Source organism: Alternaria hordeiaustralica (genome assembly GCF_023758085.1).
Source record: "Alternaria hordeiaustralica strain BMP 2776 chromosome Unknown scaffold_6, whole genome shotgun sequence".
NCBI lineage: Eukaryota > Fungi > Ascomycota > Dothideomycetes > Pleosporales > Pleosporaceae > Alternaria > Alternaria hordeiaustralica.
In genome coordinates, this window is record NW_026056778.1 from 830,586 (window position 1) to 844,152 (window position 13,567).

Consider the following 13,567-nt stretch of genomic DNA (forward strand, 5'->3'; position numbering starts at 1 on the left):
TTAAGTATTAACCTAGATACTACTACTTAGTTAGCTCTAAGCTAATAATTGCAGCAAAGCTGCTTTACATTATAATACGCCTTTAGTTTCTTAGTATGCTTAAGAACTAGACTAAAGTAGGCTATACGTATTAGTATAGTTTTATCTAAGTTTAGTCTACACTTATTATACTATTAACCTAAGTAGTCTAATACCTACTAAGTTAACTGTCTATTTATATAAAGAGAGTATAGCTAGCTATAGCGTACTATGCCTTATTAGTAATATAGAGATATAACTAAGATTATTCTACTTATAGCTTTTATATAAGTATTAACTATATATTTTTTTGCAACTATAAGTGTAGTAAACTTATTCTTTGTAAGGTTAGCAAAGTATCTTATCTTAAGATTATACTAAGTACTAACTTAGTAGAGGCATCTCTTAGCAGAAATGTTTTTACTAATATTTATATTGTATATACAGTGTAAAGTCTAACGTATAATAGTCTAGGTCTTACTCTCTTTATTCTAACTAGAGTTAACTAAGACTATTCTATATTAAAGTCTTATACTCTTATAATAGGCGTAAATAGTATTCTAGCTAGACGTAAAGAAAAACTACTATACTTGCAATACTATTACTAAAGCAGGTATTAGCTTAAGAATAGTCTAAGACTAGTCTAACTAAAGACTAGTCTTACCTAATTACTAATGTTCTTTATTTAGAGTGCCTTTGCTAGTATAATAAAGTTCTTAACATTACTATTACTATTTATATTACTTTCTACTGCTTCTAAATTAATATTAGATTTGCTTTCTTTATATTAATGCTTACTAAGAGCTATCTTAGATTATACTACACTAGGCATATTCTCTCTACTATTACTTTAGTCTACTATAAGTCTATACTTAGTTAAGACTTAGCTTATTATTACTTATAGCGCGTTTAGTAGATAGACGTTTATAGTAATAATTATAGTTAAATTTTAGTTTAGCTAAGGTTAAGAATAAGGTTAAGAATAAAGTTAAGAATAAGACGTAGAGCAGCTACTAAGGCGCTAGCGCTAGGCTGCAACTGTTTAAGAATAGCTAAGCTTATAATTAATCTAACTGTCTAAGCAAGTATTAACTAAGATTAACCCTAAGGATAGCTAAGCTACTCTCTATGTGATTGGTCTGTAACTTAAAACAAACGGTTACGGGACAAGACCGGGCGGTCATTAACCTACATGTCAATATCTCCGTGGTGGAGTGGGCTTCGGGTCATGGCGGCGCTACGACTGTCCTGGCAAGCACCCATCCACGTGTGCTCCCAAGCTCTATGGCATGCATATGCCAAGCTCTCCGCCTTTACAATCTTCCTGCGGTTAAAGAACGTCTTGGCGTGAATACCGAACAGTGGAGTTGTGAGTTGGTAATCTATGTGAAGCCGCGTGACACGTGTGGCGCTTCCAAGGCTAGAAGTGGCGGCAGAAGGCGCATCTCTTACACATTGTATGGTGATTGCTCGATATCCAAGAAGCTTAGCAGGCTATGCAGTACATCAGGCATAGTTCGTGAGGTGTTGGCGATGTCACAGCAACAGATGAAGGACTGCGATATTTTCGTGGGGCGTCCAAGCGCGCTGCCAAGCGACGTTTGCCTGCATCTTGCTTGAGCCGCATACCGCTTGTCTCCTTCTCACCGTTACTGCCCAGGTGCGCTCATGTTCTGGACCAGCATAATCAGCGAACATGTCGGCAGCACGAATCCGCAATCATAGTTACGAGATCGTAATGAGTTCTCCGACCCCTCAGCCCGGCTGCGCAAGATCACCGTCCCTGGTCCTTGAGATCTTGCGAATGTGGATCGATCTCCTGACTTCATATATACGGCAGGCTTTCCGAATCACTGCCCCTTGTTACCAAGAACGTCCAAATGAGTTCTTGCATACCATTACATGAGGCTGTCATATCCGTAAAGGACGCAGCGCCCCTTGCGTGATGCTAGGTGATCACAACACGACATTTCCCCGTATCCCGGAGAATAGTAGCCAGTCCTGGGGATCCGGGGAACTTAACGCGCCAATCACGTTTTACCCGCCATATTGTGCGCCATCACGTACGGTAAATGTTTACATAGCCGTCTGTACCCCGGATTCTACAGTCTAGACACCGCATAGCGGGCTTGCTTGCCCAGACTCTTGGTACTGTATAAGGTGTCTTGTCCCGGTGGGTGAAAGGCGAATGCGTGGAAGCTTGGTTGAACCGCCGAGTATGAAGGGGCACGCTGTGCAGGTTGGTACAATGGAGGTCAGATTGAGTGAAACATCACGTGAGCTGGGCTTTGCAAAGAGCCGACAGTCACGAACTGTCCACCCCAGTAGTTGACTTCTTGCTCTCCTTCGAAAATGCCATGACCTGTCGCTCTTCAACTAAGGCTCCTACAAGGTCTTGCATTCATGGAAAGCTCAAAATCTTGCTTCACCATGACTTCCTACAGGGTACTCACAGGCGCTCTGGAAAGGTTCTCACTTCACCTCGACAATGACAAGGACGTAGCAAACTCAAATTCACTGTGACTGAATAGCGTGTATTCTTCAACCTCTGCTACTAATCGGCCTTTTGCTATCACTAACAACACCAACAACCTCCTCAGTCCCCAATCTCCCAGTCAAATCTCCAATTCCAAGCCTACATCTTCACCAAAACCACAATCTAACAACCATGTGCAGACGCAACTTCTACCACCACACCGCATGCGAGCACAACACACAAGTCTACGACAACCCCTTCACCATGTGTGGCGCAGATCCCGGAAGTAGGTACCGACTACCGTGTCAAAACCCCACCAATTCCATAACCATCTTCTCGGGACACTGTAGGGACTGCATGTTGGATTTGGAGAAGAAGCTCGAAGATCTGAGGATCTGTCAAGAAGCAGGTTGGGTGTGGACCCCGAGGAAAGAGGTCTGATCAAGGGCACAAAAGCCGCTTCAGGGAGAGGGTGACCGGTTTGGAAGATATCTGGCGAAAGAGGTACCAACTCACGAAATGTGGAGTTTCGGCGTCAACAGGGTCTTGATATGTCCAGAAGTCAGTATCACAAGCAGGCAGAGAAATACAATTGTATGATATATCAGTTTTTTTCTCTGATTACTATGTAATTGCTCGGATCAATTTCATCTTCTTCGTTCGGTCACATTAACCACCGCAAGTTTGCTTGCGTTGAGGCATGTGCAAAGTGACGCAATCTGGGGTATTCGTCGTCTCCAGCTCTTTTAGCAGAGCCCGACATCAGTCGTTCAGCCAGTCTGACAAAGGAAATAAAAGAAAACTGGGGGTATTGCGCTCATAACCGGGTATATCTAGAAGCAAAAGGCCTCGCACTGAAATCGTATCCATCGTTCATAAACATATCCATCTCGTTCATTACGTAGTTTGTCATCTCTTTCATCCATTCTCGTGTGTTGTGTTTTTGGTTTCGTGTTCGTCGTTCAAAGATCAGGGTCTTCGCCGGTTGATACCTCCGGCTCTGGAAGCCACTCCCTCAACTGCATCATTCTGTTCCTCACGTGAATGATGAAGATGGAGATAGCAAGTGAATGCCAGACATCGCAGCCTTCCTGCATAAAGTCGTACATGGCGAGTAAACGTAGTGAAGGTTGTTCGTTCTTCAAGGTCGGCGGCGCGTAGCTCACAAATGCCATGACGGTGTGCGTTGCAGTGATACCATAGAGGGTCGGGACTTCAGGCACAATAGCATCTCCGCGGGCTGCTGCCTCATCGATCTGTAGAGTGTCGTACCATAGTTCGTGTAGCCGACCAAGCTTCTCGATCATCTTGCGCTCTGCCACGGCCGGGTGTACATGTCTCGAGAAGGTGACGGTTTGGAATAGAGGGAGCTGGGACCAGAGATGCTCGACTCTGCCGTCCTTCATAGCCCATTTTGTGTATGCCTTGACAGCCTTGCCGATCTGGAAGTGGGGAGCGCGCTTCGTCCGCGTCTGCCAGGCGTCGCGAGCGACACCGCCCAGGTCGAACAACTTCTCGAGAGCATGCTGCGCTGGACGCTGTTAGTAAGATCCTCTTAGCAACTACAAGATCGTAACATACCACTGTAATCAGTACCGCAGGCTGGCTTAATGAAGGCCTTGTCGATGTTCTCGGTGAATAGGTCTGCGGGGACAGTCTCGAGATCATTGATCCAGCTAATGGGCATCAGTGGCTCAAATCCGCGCATGCCCAGCTTCTGAAAAAGAAAGACCGCGTCCTCAGACCAACCAGCGTCACGCAGCTCACGGGCTTGTTGATCTTGTCTGTACCGCTCCTGGTCGTGGTTGACCTTCTTCTGTACGACCATGTAGGTGCCGTCATCAACGACCATGGTCTCTTCGTTCGCATCCCATAGGTCGGCCGAAGAGCCATCGTTGTCGTACTCTCTTGTGAGTGCGGCGGGCGAATGCGCGGCCAGGGTATCTCCTTCCAGGTCCTTGGACGACATGGCCGAGGCTGGTGGGGAGGGCGGTAGCAGCGTCGCATCGATATCGTAGTGAGTGCTCCGTGGGCTGAGTCCCCGGGTCTTGACGTGCGCTTCGGGACTCATGTCTCGTGTAGGCGGTGGTGTGGTGTGTTTTGACAGAGCAGCGGATCGAGTGGGCAGCGCAGGCACCTTGAAGGCGTATGGCTTTTCGCGGCGCTGTTGTGTCTTGCGCGGACTGACATAGTTCCAGAAGCAGTCGGACACTCCGCGAAGGAACGCCATACTAAGTGGTAGGTGGAAGCGGTCGAGCCTGGTCGCGTAAAAGAAGTGTCCCCGTCACGTCGTTGTGGGTGTGACGTGTAAGGAGCGTGGTGGGGGTTTGCAGGCGATATGCGAAGTCGCGGTGAAGTGAAGGTGAGGGTGAGGCTACTCGATTCCCCATGCGGCAGGTCCAGGTATAGTCTTTGTCCCTTTGATGCGCTGTTGACCTGCTGAGTCTTTCACTCACGGGGAGTAAAGACGGGGCAAAAAGGAGTCATAGCTAGTGAAAGTAAGGTGAACGGAGCGGCTTGTTCCTGCATGGCTCATGCAGCCCTGGACTCGGTCAACTGGTCTGCCACGCTGTCACATTATGTCTAACCGTATCCGACTAGCGTCAACTGCTGTGGATGCAGGTGCGGTGAAGATCTTATCAGATGGAACTTTGACACCCCACCAGATCTCTGCATCCCCGCCAAAAAAGCGTCGAGCCGCTTTCGGAAGACATTTACGTGAAGAACTACGTTCGCGATTAGTTTTCTTTTCCACAGCAGCAAAATGGCAGTCACAGAGCAGGACACCCAAGTTTCTACGCTTCGCAACATCCTCACCTCGGAGTCGGAGCCCCTCGCCCGCCGCTTTCGCGCTCTTTTCTCTCTCAAGCACCTTGCGGGTCTGCAGCCACCCAGTGCGCAGACTGTCCCCGCCATCGAGGCCATTGCCGCCGCTTTCGCATCGCCGTCAGCTCTGTTGAAGCACGAACTCGCCTACTGCCTGGGTCAGTCGGGGCACGATGCTGCCATCGCGCCCTTGAGGGGCGTATTGGAGGATAAAGAGGAGGACTCCATGTGCAGGCACGAGGCTGCCGAGGCACTCGGTGCGCTGAGCGACAAGGGCAGTCTTGAGCTGCTAAGGGCGTTGAGGGACGACGTCAAAGAGATCGATGTCGTACGGGAGACTTGCGACATTGCTGTGGACCGCATAGAGTGGGACCATGGGCTGCAGAAGGGGCAGGAGAAGTTGAAGAAGAGGTATGCTTATTTCGATTCCTGTGTATTCTACTTTCTTGCTGACTACTACACAGCGACTTCACGTCCATCGACCCTGCGCCACCACTACCACAGAGTACGGAGAAGGCATCGATCCCCGAACTTGAAAAGACACTGCTCGACACCTCGTTGCCCTTGTTCCAGCGCTACCGAGCCATGTTCGCCCTGCGCGATCTTTCCTCGCCGCCCGACCTCCCAACTGCCGTTCCGGCCGTACAGGCGCTCGCTCGCGGATTCACAGACCCATCTGCTCTCTTCCGCCACGAAATCGCCTTTGTCTTTGGGCAGCTGTCACACCCCGCATCCATCCCTAGTCTTACAGAAGCGCTCAGTAACACAAAGGAGGCAAGCATGGTCCGACATGAGGCAGCCGAGGCACTTGGAAGCTTGGGCGATGAAGAGGGTGTCGAGGATACTCTGCGTAAATTTTTGAACGACCCAGAGCAGGTGGTGCGCGACAGTGTGGTCGTAGCACTTGACATGGCAGAGTTTGAGAAGAACGGAGAGATGGAGTACGCGATCGTGCCGCAAGCTGTTGCAGCTTAGCGCAGCCCAAGGGATTGCATGCATACGGCGTTCGGGGTATCTAGAATTCAAAATGGCCACATAGGTAGAATTTCCGCTTCAGTTGTTGGTATTCCATCTGTAAGATAGCAATTAGCATAAGCTCAGCTCTTGACATGGACGATTGAACGTACTTGTGACCGCAGTCGCACTCGTAGAAGACAGTACTTCCTTCATCTGCGCTTCGCAGCTGTTGTGTGTAGTATCGCACTTCCTCTCTTCCGCATTTCTCGCATGGATGATTGATGACGCTGCTCGTCTGAACGTCCTCCTCGGATATGGTCTGGACCTCGGATCTCTTTGCGCGCAGCGACGACGGGAAAGCGGTGGGCTTGGAAACTGTGACGACAGTCTTCGATGATGTATCTGCGGTCGGTTAAATCTTCTACGCTTCCGCATGCGCAACATAGATGGCGCATACCTTTACATTGCGCTCCGCATGCCGCGCAGGTCAAGATGACATTCTGCTTGCCGGCAGATCCGTCGAGGAGATTTCCGCAGTCGGTGCAAAAGACAAGACTACCAATAGCCGACATGGTGGGTGATTTATCGATTTATCGTCTTGGTGCGGGTGATCGGTGTTGGAGTTGAGGAAAAAAGTTACAGGGAATCGCGACTTCCGCGGCTGCAGCCAAGCTAGGACGGAAATGGCAGGCGGTGAGAACGCGTCTGAATGTCGTGCACCACCACATGCATTCGATGCTCCCGGTGCATCGCATGGCACTTTTACAACAAGTTTGCTACCATCGGTTCACCAAGCAGCGACTGGCCAGCTACCGGAGCATAGCATGCGCGCACGCACGATGATCTAGCCGCATGCCCAACCCGTCCAATCCAGGTCTACCACCACACCTCGACTGCGCCTGTCCGCAAGTGCTCAACACCACAAGCGGCAATGAATGGCGACTGGCATCATGCCAACGGAGGCGCGCTCCCGTTCAGAAGGCCTCCGCCCACAGTGGATGAGGCCCTTCCGTATTCGCCCTTTACCTCCATCATCCCCTTCTCGCCCGGTGCGTCGCTCTGCTTCACTTGCGCCCTTTGCCCAAGCGCTTTTCTCTCACCTGGCTAATAACCACCAGAAATCATACCCTTCCCAACCGCCGAGCCTCCCACGCCACCCTCTACCCTAAACCCCGAGCAACAAAAAGCCGCGAAGAAGGCTGTCGGAATCTTGAACGCCGAGATCCAAGGCCAGTCCACCGCGCAGCATCTGCATGATACCCTCAACCAGCTTCGCAACCTTCTACTTCGCGATAGGCTGCCTGAGTAGTGGGTCTACGCTCTTGCCGTACCTGGAAGTCTCGTCTAACACCCACAGTCACTTCAAGCCCATGCCGCAACTACCAACCCCTCCGCCGGACAGTCCCGTCAAGAACACCAACGGAGATACTCGCAGCGCCATCTCTGATCTGAGCCCCTTCGCGCGCAGGCTTTACGACCAGACGGACGTGGCATATACGGGTAGGCGTCTTTGTCACTTTCCTGGTGCAACCACTAACAAGGACAGCACCGAATGTCAAAGCACCCGAACAGCCTCGATCAGAGTCAGCACCTTCCCGAAAAGCCCAACCTCCACAGCCGCCGCGCCCAGCGCCCACACCGCCCCAGGCCACCTCCAACGGCCATGCCTTCACGCAAAACATAGATTTACCCTTCTCGTCAAGTGCTCTTTCATCGGCTCCCAGCAGCACACCAGTGCGGCCTCCTGGTCCGGCCGTTATGATAAAGCCAAAAGCGGTTCCACGCGCCGACTACAAGTACATCGACAACATCGAGATTGGAAGCTTGTCGCAAAGGAAGGAGGACAACAGAGCCGAGAGCGGCGTTGCAGTCTTGAGACCCCACGAACGAGAGATCGCTGACGGGAAGATTGAGATTCTCAACTCTTTAGTCGCCAGTCTGAGCGAAGACAAAGATGATCTTGACGGCTCACTGCACTTCACCAGAATCCCAACTCCTGACGGCGAGTTCAACGTTCTCAAACCCCGCTCAATGGAGGCTCTTTCAGAGAAGATGTCCGGTGTTGTCAGTCTCGGCCGCTTCGATGCGCTTCCTGTGGACCTTGCCATGGAGATACAATCACTACTACACCCCGCTGTCGTGTGTGCAACTAAGAATGGGCTCTTTCCACGGGATGAGACTACCCCGGAGCTTACCGAGAGCATTACAACAGCCAAGTTCGCGCTCAAGTCATCCAAGCTCCTGCTGGAAACCATGATCGAGGGTCGTGACGACTATCGGATGCGACGAGAGGACATTATCGATTCCATTGTTGATCTCACGAAGCTAATCAAGAATGCCTGCATTGTGCCTGTCGTTCAATCTCGGCGGTCTGGGGAGGCTCAAGACCTTTTTACTGCAGCATCGGCTCATAGGCCAGATCTGCAGATGGTGCTGCGACTGTGTGGAGCAGTCCTTACCCGCTTTGCTACGCTGATGGGCAAATACAACCTGCCGGACCGGGCACTCAATACTTTGGAGTATCTGACGCTGGAACTGCTCGTTGAGCAGAACAGCGAGAACGAGAAGGATTCGGTGTTTAGTATCAAGAAGTTCGAGCATTTCCGCCAGAAAGTCATGGATGTTCTTGCCCAGATTTTCGCTCGATACCCAAGCCAACGACAGTCGATTCTAAATGGTATCCTAGGCAACCTGGAGAAGCTGCCCGACAAAAAAGCGAGCGCGAGGCAATTCTTGTCGGCTCGTGAAGTCCCGATTATGACGATATCTGCACTTTTCATGCGATTTGTCCAAGTAGTCGCAACGAATCCCAGCACTCGTCTTGCGTCACAAGGCGGAGACGCGGCTGGCGGCATGGTTGAAGACGATGTCAGCGATTACGAGCCTGGCCAAGCACCTTCGAAAGCCCCAAAGAGAGGCGCCGGCCGGACGCCGGCAGTGATTGCTCAAGACTTGACGGTGGAAGCTACCAGCACGGCAATGTATATTGTAACCCAACTGTGCGACAAAGCCTCGAATACTTCCAAATCAGGCGATAAGCCATTCCGCAACCTTCTGGACTTATTCATCGACGATTTTTGTAACGTCCTTGGTTCTCCCCAGTGGCCGGCTGCTGTCATACTTTTGCAGAGCCTCTTGGTTCGTATGGTCAACATACTCAAGGACGACTCAGCAAATAAACACTCTGTGGTCGACAAAGACATGGCACTCACAACAATGGCGAGGATCGGTTGTGGCGTGATTGATTTCAGAGACCAACTCAAGAAGATGAAGCAAAGGCTGGACATTTCGCAGTCGGATTTGTCGTCAAGACTAGATCGTCTTGTGAATGACGCTATGAGCGAAGACGTCAAGGAGAGGGTTAATGATGTGGATCTGCTAGCTTTCGATGGCCCGTATCGCATGGTTCTCGAATCACTGGTCGATTATCTCGATTTACGCCCCTCCCAGGAAGACCCGCATCTGCAGGCAGCGACTGGCTGTCATATCAGCTCGTGGCTGGCAGCTGTCATTAAGACCTTTTCAACAGTTCCAGAAGGAGATACAGATCACAGGCCGCAAGCAATACAAATTGTTCAGCAATGTCTGGAAAGCATGATTGCAGACCCCAAGTGGCTCAGTCAGAAGTAGTAAGTTTTCCAACTTGTTCAGGCTCGTTCCCCAGCTGACGGTGCTTGATAGCAAATTCCAATCTGTGTCAGATGATCAGAGCAAACTCGCCGCGGGCGTCATCACTTTACAAAGCCAGGTGTGCAGGTACCTTTCGCAGATCGTCAACTATATGCAGGCATACGCCCGGGACAAGAGCTCTTCGAAGCTTCGGACGAGGGGAACAGCAGGATTGCAACAACTGCTGGACAAAGATCCTCGGGTCATTTCCGAAGGACATGTCATCAACATGATCCCATCACTCAGAGACAGTTCACCGATGGTCCGAGAGGCTACGCTTTCGCTCCTGTCGAACTGCTTGGCCAAAGAACCATCTCTCGAGCGCCATGTGCTGCCACAAATTCTGGAAATGACCACAGATCCCTCAAACGGCCCCAAGAAGAAGGCCATCAAGCTGCTCAAAGAGATCTATCTCCGCTCCACTTCAAATGAGAATAGACTCAAGATTGCCGCTCCTCTACTCCTCCCTTCGCAGGATAATGAGAGTGCAATTTCCGAGCTGGGTCGCAACGTCCTCGAGGAGATATGGTTGACGGCAGCTAATAACAATGTCAAAACCGACGACAGTATGCACAGGCTCAACCGTGCTCAACGAGCAGCCTTCATGGTAGAACTCTTGGACTCTATCGAGCAAAGCGCTGTACATTTGGAAGCTTTCGAGAAGTTTTTCGCTCATTGTCTGTCACCTGAAGCGAAGGGTCCGGCTTCTAACCGAAAGATTTGCGCACAGCTAGTTGTGGACTTGGTAGACGAAGCCATTGCTCCCGGAAGCGGTACAGATATCAAGTCTCAAGCTCGTGTTATGAACACCCTTAGTGTTTTCGCGAAGATCGAACCGACCCTGTTTACGCTCGATCATCTGCGGCATCTGAAGCTATACATCAAGACCATCGCCACCATGGATGACGTGGCCCTTGTGCGGCCAACGGTCGTCATCTTTCGGCATGTGTTGCCGACACTTCCCCCACTTCAGCATGCTTTCGCAGAAGAGATTCGAGCAAGTCTTCAGCGCAACGTGCCTAAACTGGCTAAATGTGCATCCATGGGATGGCCTACAAGTAGGGATACTCTTCTTGACGTCATTCACTGCTTGTGGGCTATCAGCGAGATGCCGGGCATGGATACTGACAAGATTTTTGCCACAATCTGCTCTGTCATATGCAACCTTAGGCCACTTTTGGACTCAACCAAAGAGCAGGCAGCCCAGAAGGCTGATACCATCATGTCCTATCTAATTTTGATTGGTGCTTTTGGTCAAGTTTGCAGCCTGGATCAACAGGTCGAATCGTTCAACATCAAGCTCCGCGCGTCCCTCAACAAGCACGACGCAAAAGAATCTCTGAAGAAGCACCTGGAGCCAATGTTGAACCAGAAGAATCCACCTCCTCCATCTTTATTCCTATTAGACACGGTCCGGCCTTTCACCATGCAGATTTGGGAGCCGAAGATTCGCGAGCAAGCCTTGCAGAGTATGGGCGGCATATGCCAACAGTCGCCAGAGCACTTCATGCGCAGTGAAGTGGAGAAGGTGGTCAAGCTTGTCTTTGTTAACGAAGGAAATGACATCCTGAAGCGCATCGCACTGTTATTCTTCAGGCAATTCTTCACTGTCGCTGAGCGGCGCTCGGAAACTGGTGCGCAAATTGCAACCGGCAAAGGAGCTGCTAATGGCTCCGCGCGCTTGGAAACGTCTTTTACGGCTACCGGAAACGACCATGCAACGCTGCATCTGGCGCAGAAATTCTTAGAATATTTCGTGAAAGCTGCGTTGGAGAACAAAAATGAGTCTGCCGTCGTTGCCACAGATATCATCGCTAGCATCAGTCGCCAAGGACTTGTTCATCCAAAGGAGTGTGGTGCTGCGCTTGTCGCTCTTGCGACCTCGCCTTGGTCAAGCCTGGCTCGAGTTGCAGCCGACGAACATAGACGCATTCACGAGAAGCAAGAGTCGTATCTGGAAAAGGAGTACATGCAGGCCATCCACATGGCTTTCAAGTATCAACTAAACATGTTCGCTGATCCTCATGGCATGGTCGAAGCTACACACACTCCGAAGCTCGCGAAGTTGTTTGAGGCATTGAAGACGGGCAAGAAAGCCAGTCTCAAAAAGTTCATCAATAACTTTTGCAAACAAGTGGACTTCGACCTTTCAAAGCTGGATATGAGTGGCACTATACCGGAGGCTGTCTTGTACGCGCGCTTCTGTCTGGAGAATCTAGCTTTGCTCGACTTCCCTCACCTGGAAGAGCTTGCTGTGTTCCTTCATGCAGTTGAAGCGATGGTCCTGAACACCACAGGGCCCGCTATAGGAGTTATCATCGCGGATGAACTTCCAAAGCAAGACGCGAATTCAGTGCAAGCTCAGCCTCAAGATATGTTCCAACAACAGATGTTGGAAGCTAGTGGAGCAAACGGATTTCCATCAATGCTACCAGCGGCAGTTCCGACAGCACCTCAACCTGCTACTCCAACAATCAGCAACGACAGACTTCGTCAGATCACTGCAGCTTGTATGATCCTGCAGATGGTGTGGGAAACTCGCACTTTTGTTCGAAAATGCTACTCCATGAAGAGCAACGCGCCCATTCCGCAAAAGGATTACATCAAGCCTGCGCATCGCAACAACCTCGTTACTGGCAAGGAAATTTGGGAACGTTTCGACACGATCATGCGCGCTCTAGATAGCCGCGAGAGCATGGTGAAACAATGTTATGACTTTGCAGATTTACTGGATGTTGATCGCGAGACCTTCATTGACGCCGAAGGAGACGATGCACTTGCTGCAGGGTATGAAACGCCAACCGAGACTGGCGAAGACGGTACGCCATTCCCTACTAGTGGTCGTGGCAGGAAGAGGAAGAGCAATGTCAGCCTAGGGAACACACCGAAGAAGGCAAGGGGTAGGCCTGCTGGAGCCAAGAAGAAGAGGAATTCTCGCACACCGGATGGCGACGGCGACTCAGACTAGCAGCCCTGATCGGACAGCCACCGATTGCCTGCGAGAACATACATTCAATACGGCGGAACCAATACTCCATTACCTCAACAAGCACATCAGCATCGTCGGCTATGCCACGCGCACCGGACACTTCCTTCTTTACAAAATCATTTAAGCATGCTTTCGGCGTTCAACGGAAAAGGCATATCATCGATACCCACCAGCATATGGTACATGGACAGTGTGTGTTTAGCGTTTCTCATTTCGCGGCATCACAAGCTCAATAGCTTGGACGGCGATCTTCAGCATGTCATCATCGAAGCTATCCGAATCTAGAACAATATATTATCAAAAACTCCTATCGGGGTTTCGTGAAACGATCCACATGCGATGAAAGAGATTTCGTGACGATGAAATGACTTGTGTTCTATATGCGATTTTGCCAAATTGTCTCTCCCATTAATTGTGGACCCATCCCGTGGTGGTATTCTGCTTTTTTGTTGTCATGTTCCTACGCATGCAACTCGCGCGTTGACATCTTGTGAAGTCTTCATTGCGTCTCCTCCATATTTTTAGCATGCAACAAGAACTTTTGTCGCCCCGGTGATACAGCTGTTCCCCACGATATGATTGTCATGAATATGCTCCACCTCTACGTCCTTTCCACCTCGCCCAGTGGCAGA

General features: G+C 50.4%; 4 protein-coding genes across 4 annotated transcripts; 2 read left to right on the forward strand and 2 right to left on the reverse strand.

Moving 5' to 3' along the window:
* Nucleotides 1-3,456: 3,456 nt before the first annotated feature.
* On the reverse strand, nt 3,457-4,724 carry J4E84_004176 (uncharacterized protein; the record flags this gene model as incomplete). The annotated part of the gene is made up of 2 exons (XM_049386784.1): nt 3,457-4,025; nt 4,076-4,724. 2 exons carry the CDS (start codon nt 4,722-4,724, stop codon nt 3,457-3,459), a joined length of 1,218 nt encoding a protein of 405 aa, XP_049245554.1.
* A 534-nt stretch (nt 4,725-5,258) lies between these two features.
* LIA1 (deoxyhypusine hydroxylase) lies at nt 5,259-6,295 on the forward strand (the record flags this gene model as incomplete). Its single annotated transcript, XM_049386785.1, has 2 exons — nt 5,259-5,731; nt 5,785-6,295. The coding sequence occupies 2 exons, from the start codon at nt 5,259-5,261 to the stop codon at nt 6,293-6,295; spliced, it is 984 nt and encodes a 327-aa protein (XP_049245555.1).
* A 78-nt stretch (nt 6,296-6,373) lies between these two features.
* On the reverse strand, nt 6,374-6,849 carry J4E84_004178 (uncharacterized protein; the record flags this gene model as incomplete). Its single annotated transcript, XM_049386786.1, has 3 exons — nt 6,374-6,392; nt 6,448-6,679; nt 6,735-6,849. The coding sequence occupies 3 exons, from the start codon at nt 6,847-6,849 to the stop codon at nt 6,374-6,376; spliced, it is 366 nt and encodes a 121-aa protein (XP_049245556.1).
* Nucleotides 6,850-7,208: 359 nt separating this feature from the next.
* On the forward strand, nt 7,209-12,914 carry J4E84_004179 (uncharacterized protein; the record flags this gene model as incomplete). Its single annotated transcript, XM_049386787.1, has 5 exons — nt 7,209-7,326; nt 7,396-7,585; nt 7,635-7,777; nt 7,824-9,906; nt 9,959-12,914. The coding sequence occupies 5 exons, from the start codon at nt 7,209-7,211 to the stop codon at nt 12,912-12,914; spliced, it is 5,490 nt and encodes a 1,829-aa protein (XP_049245557.1).
* Between the last annotated feature and the right edge of the window lie 653 nt (nt 12,915-13,567).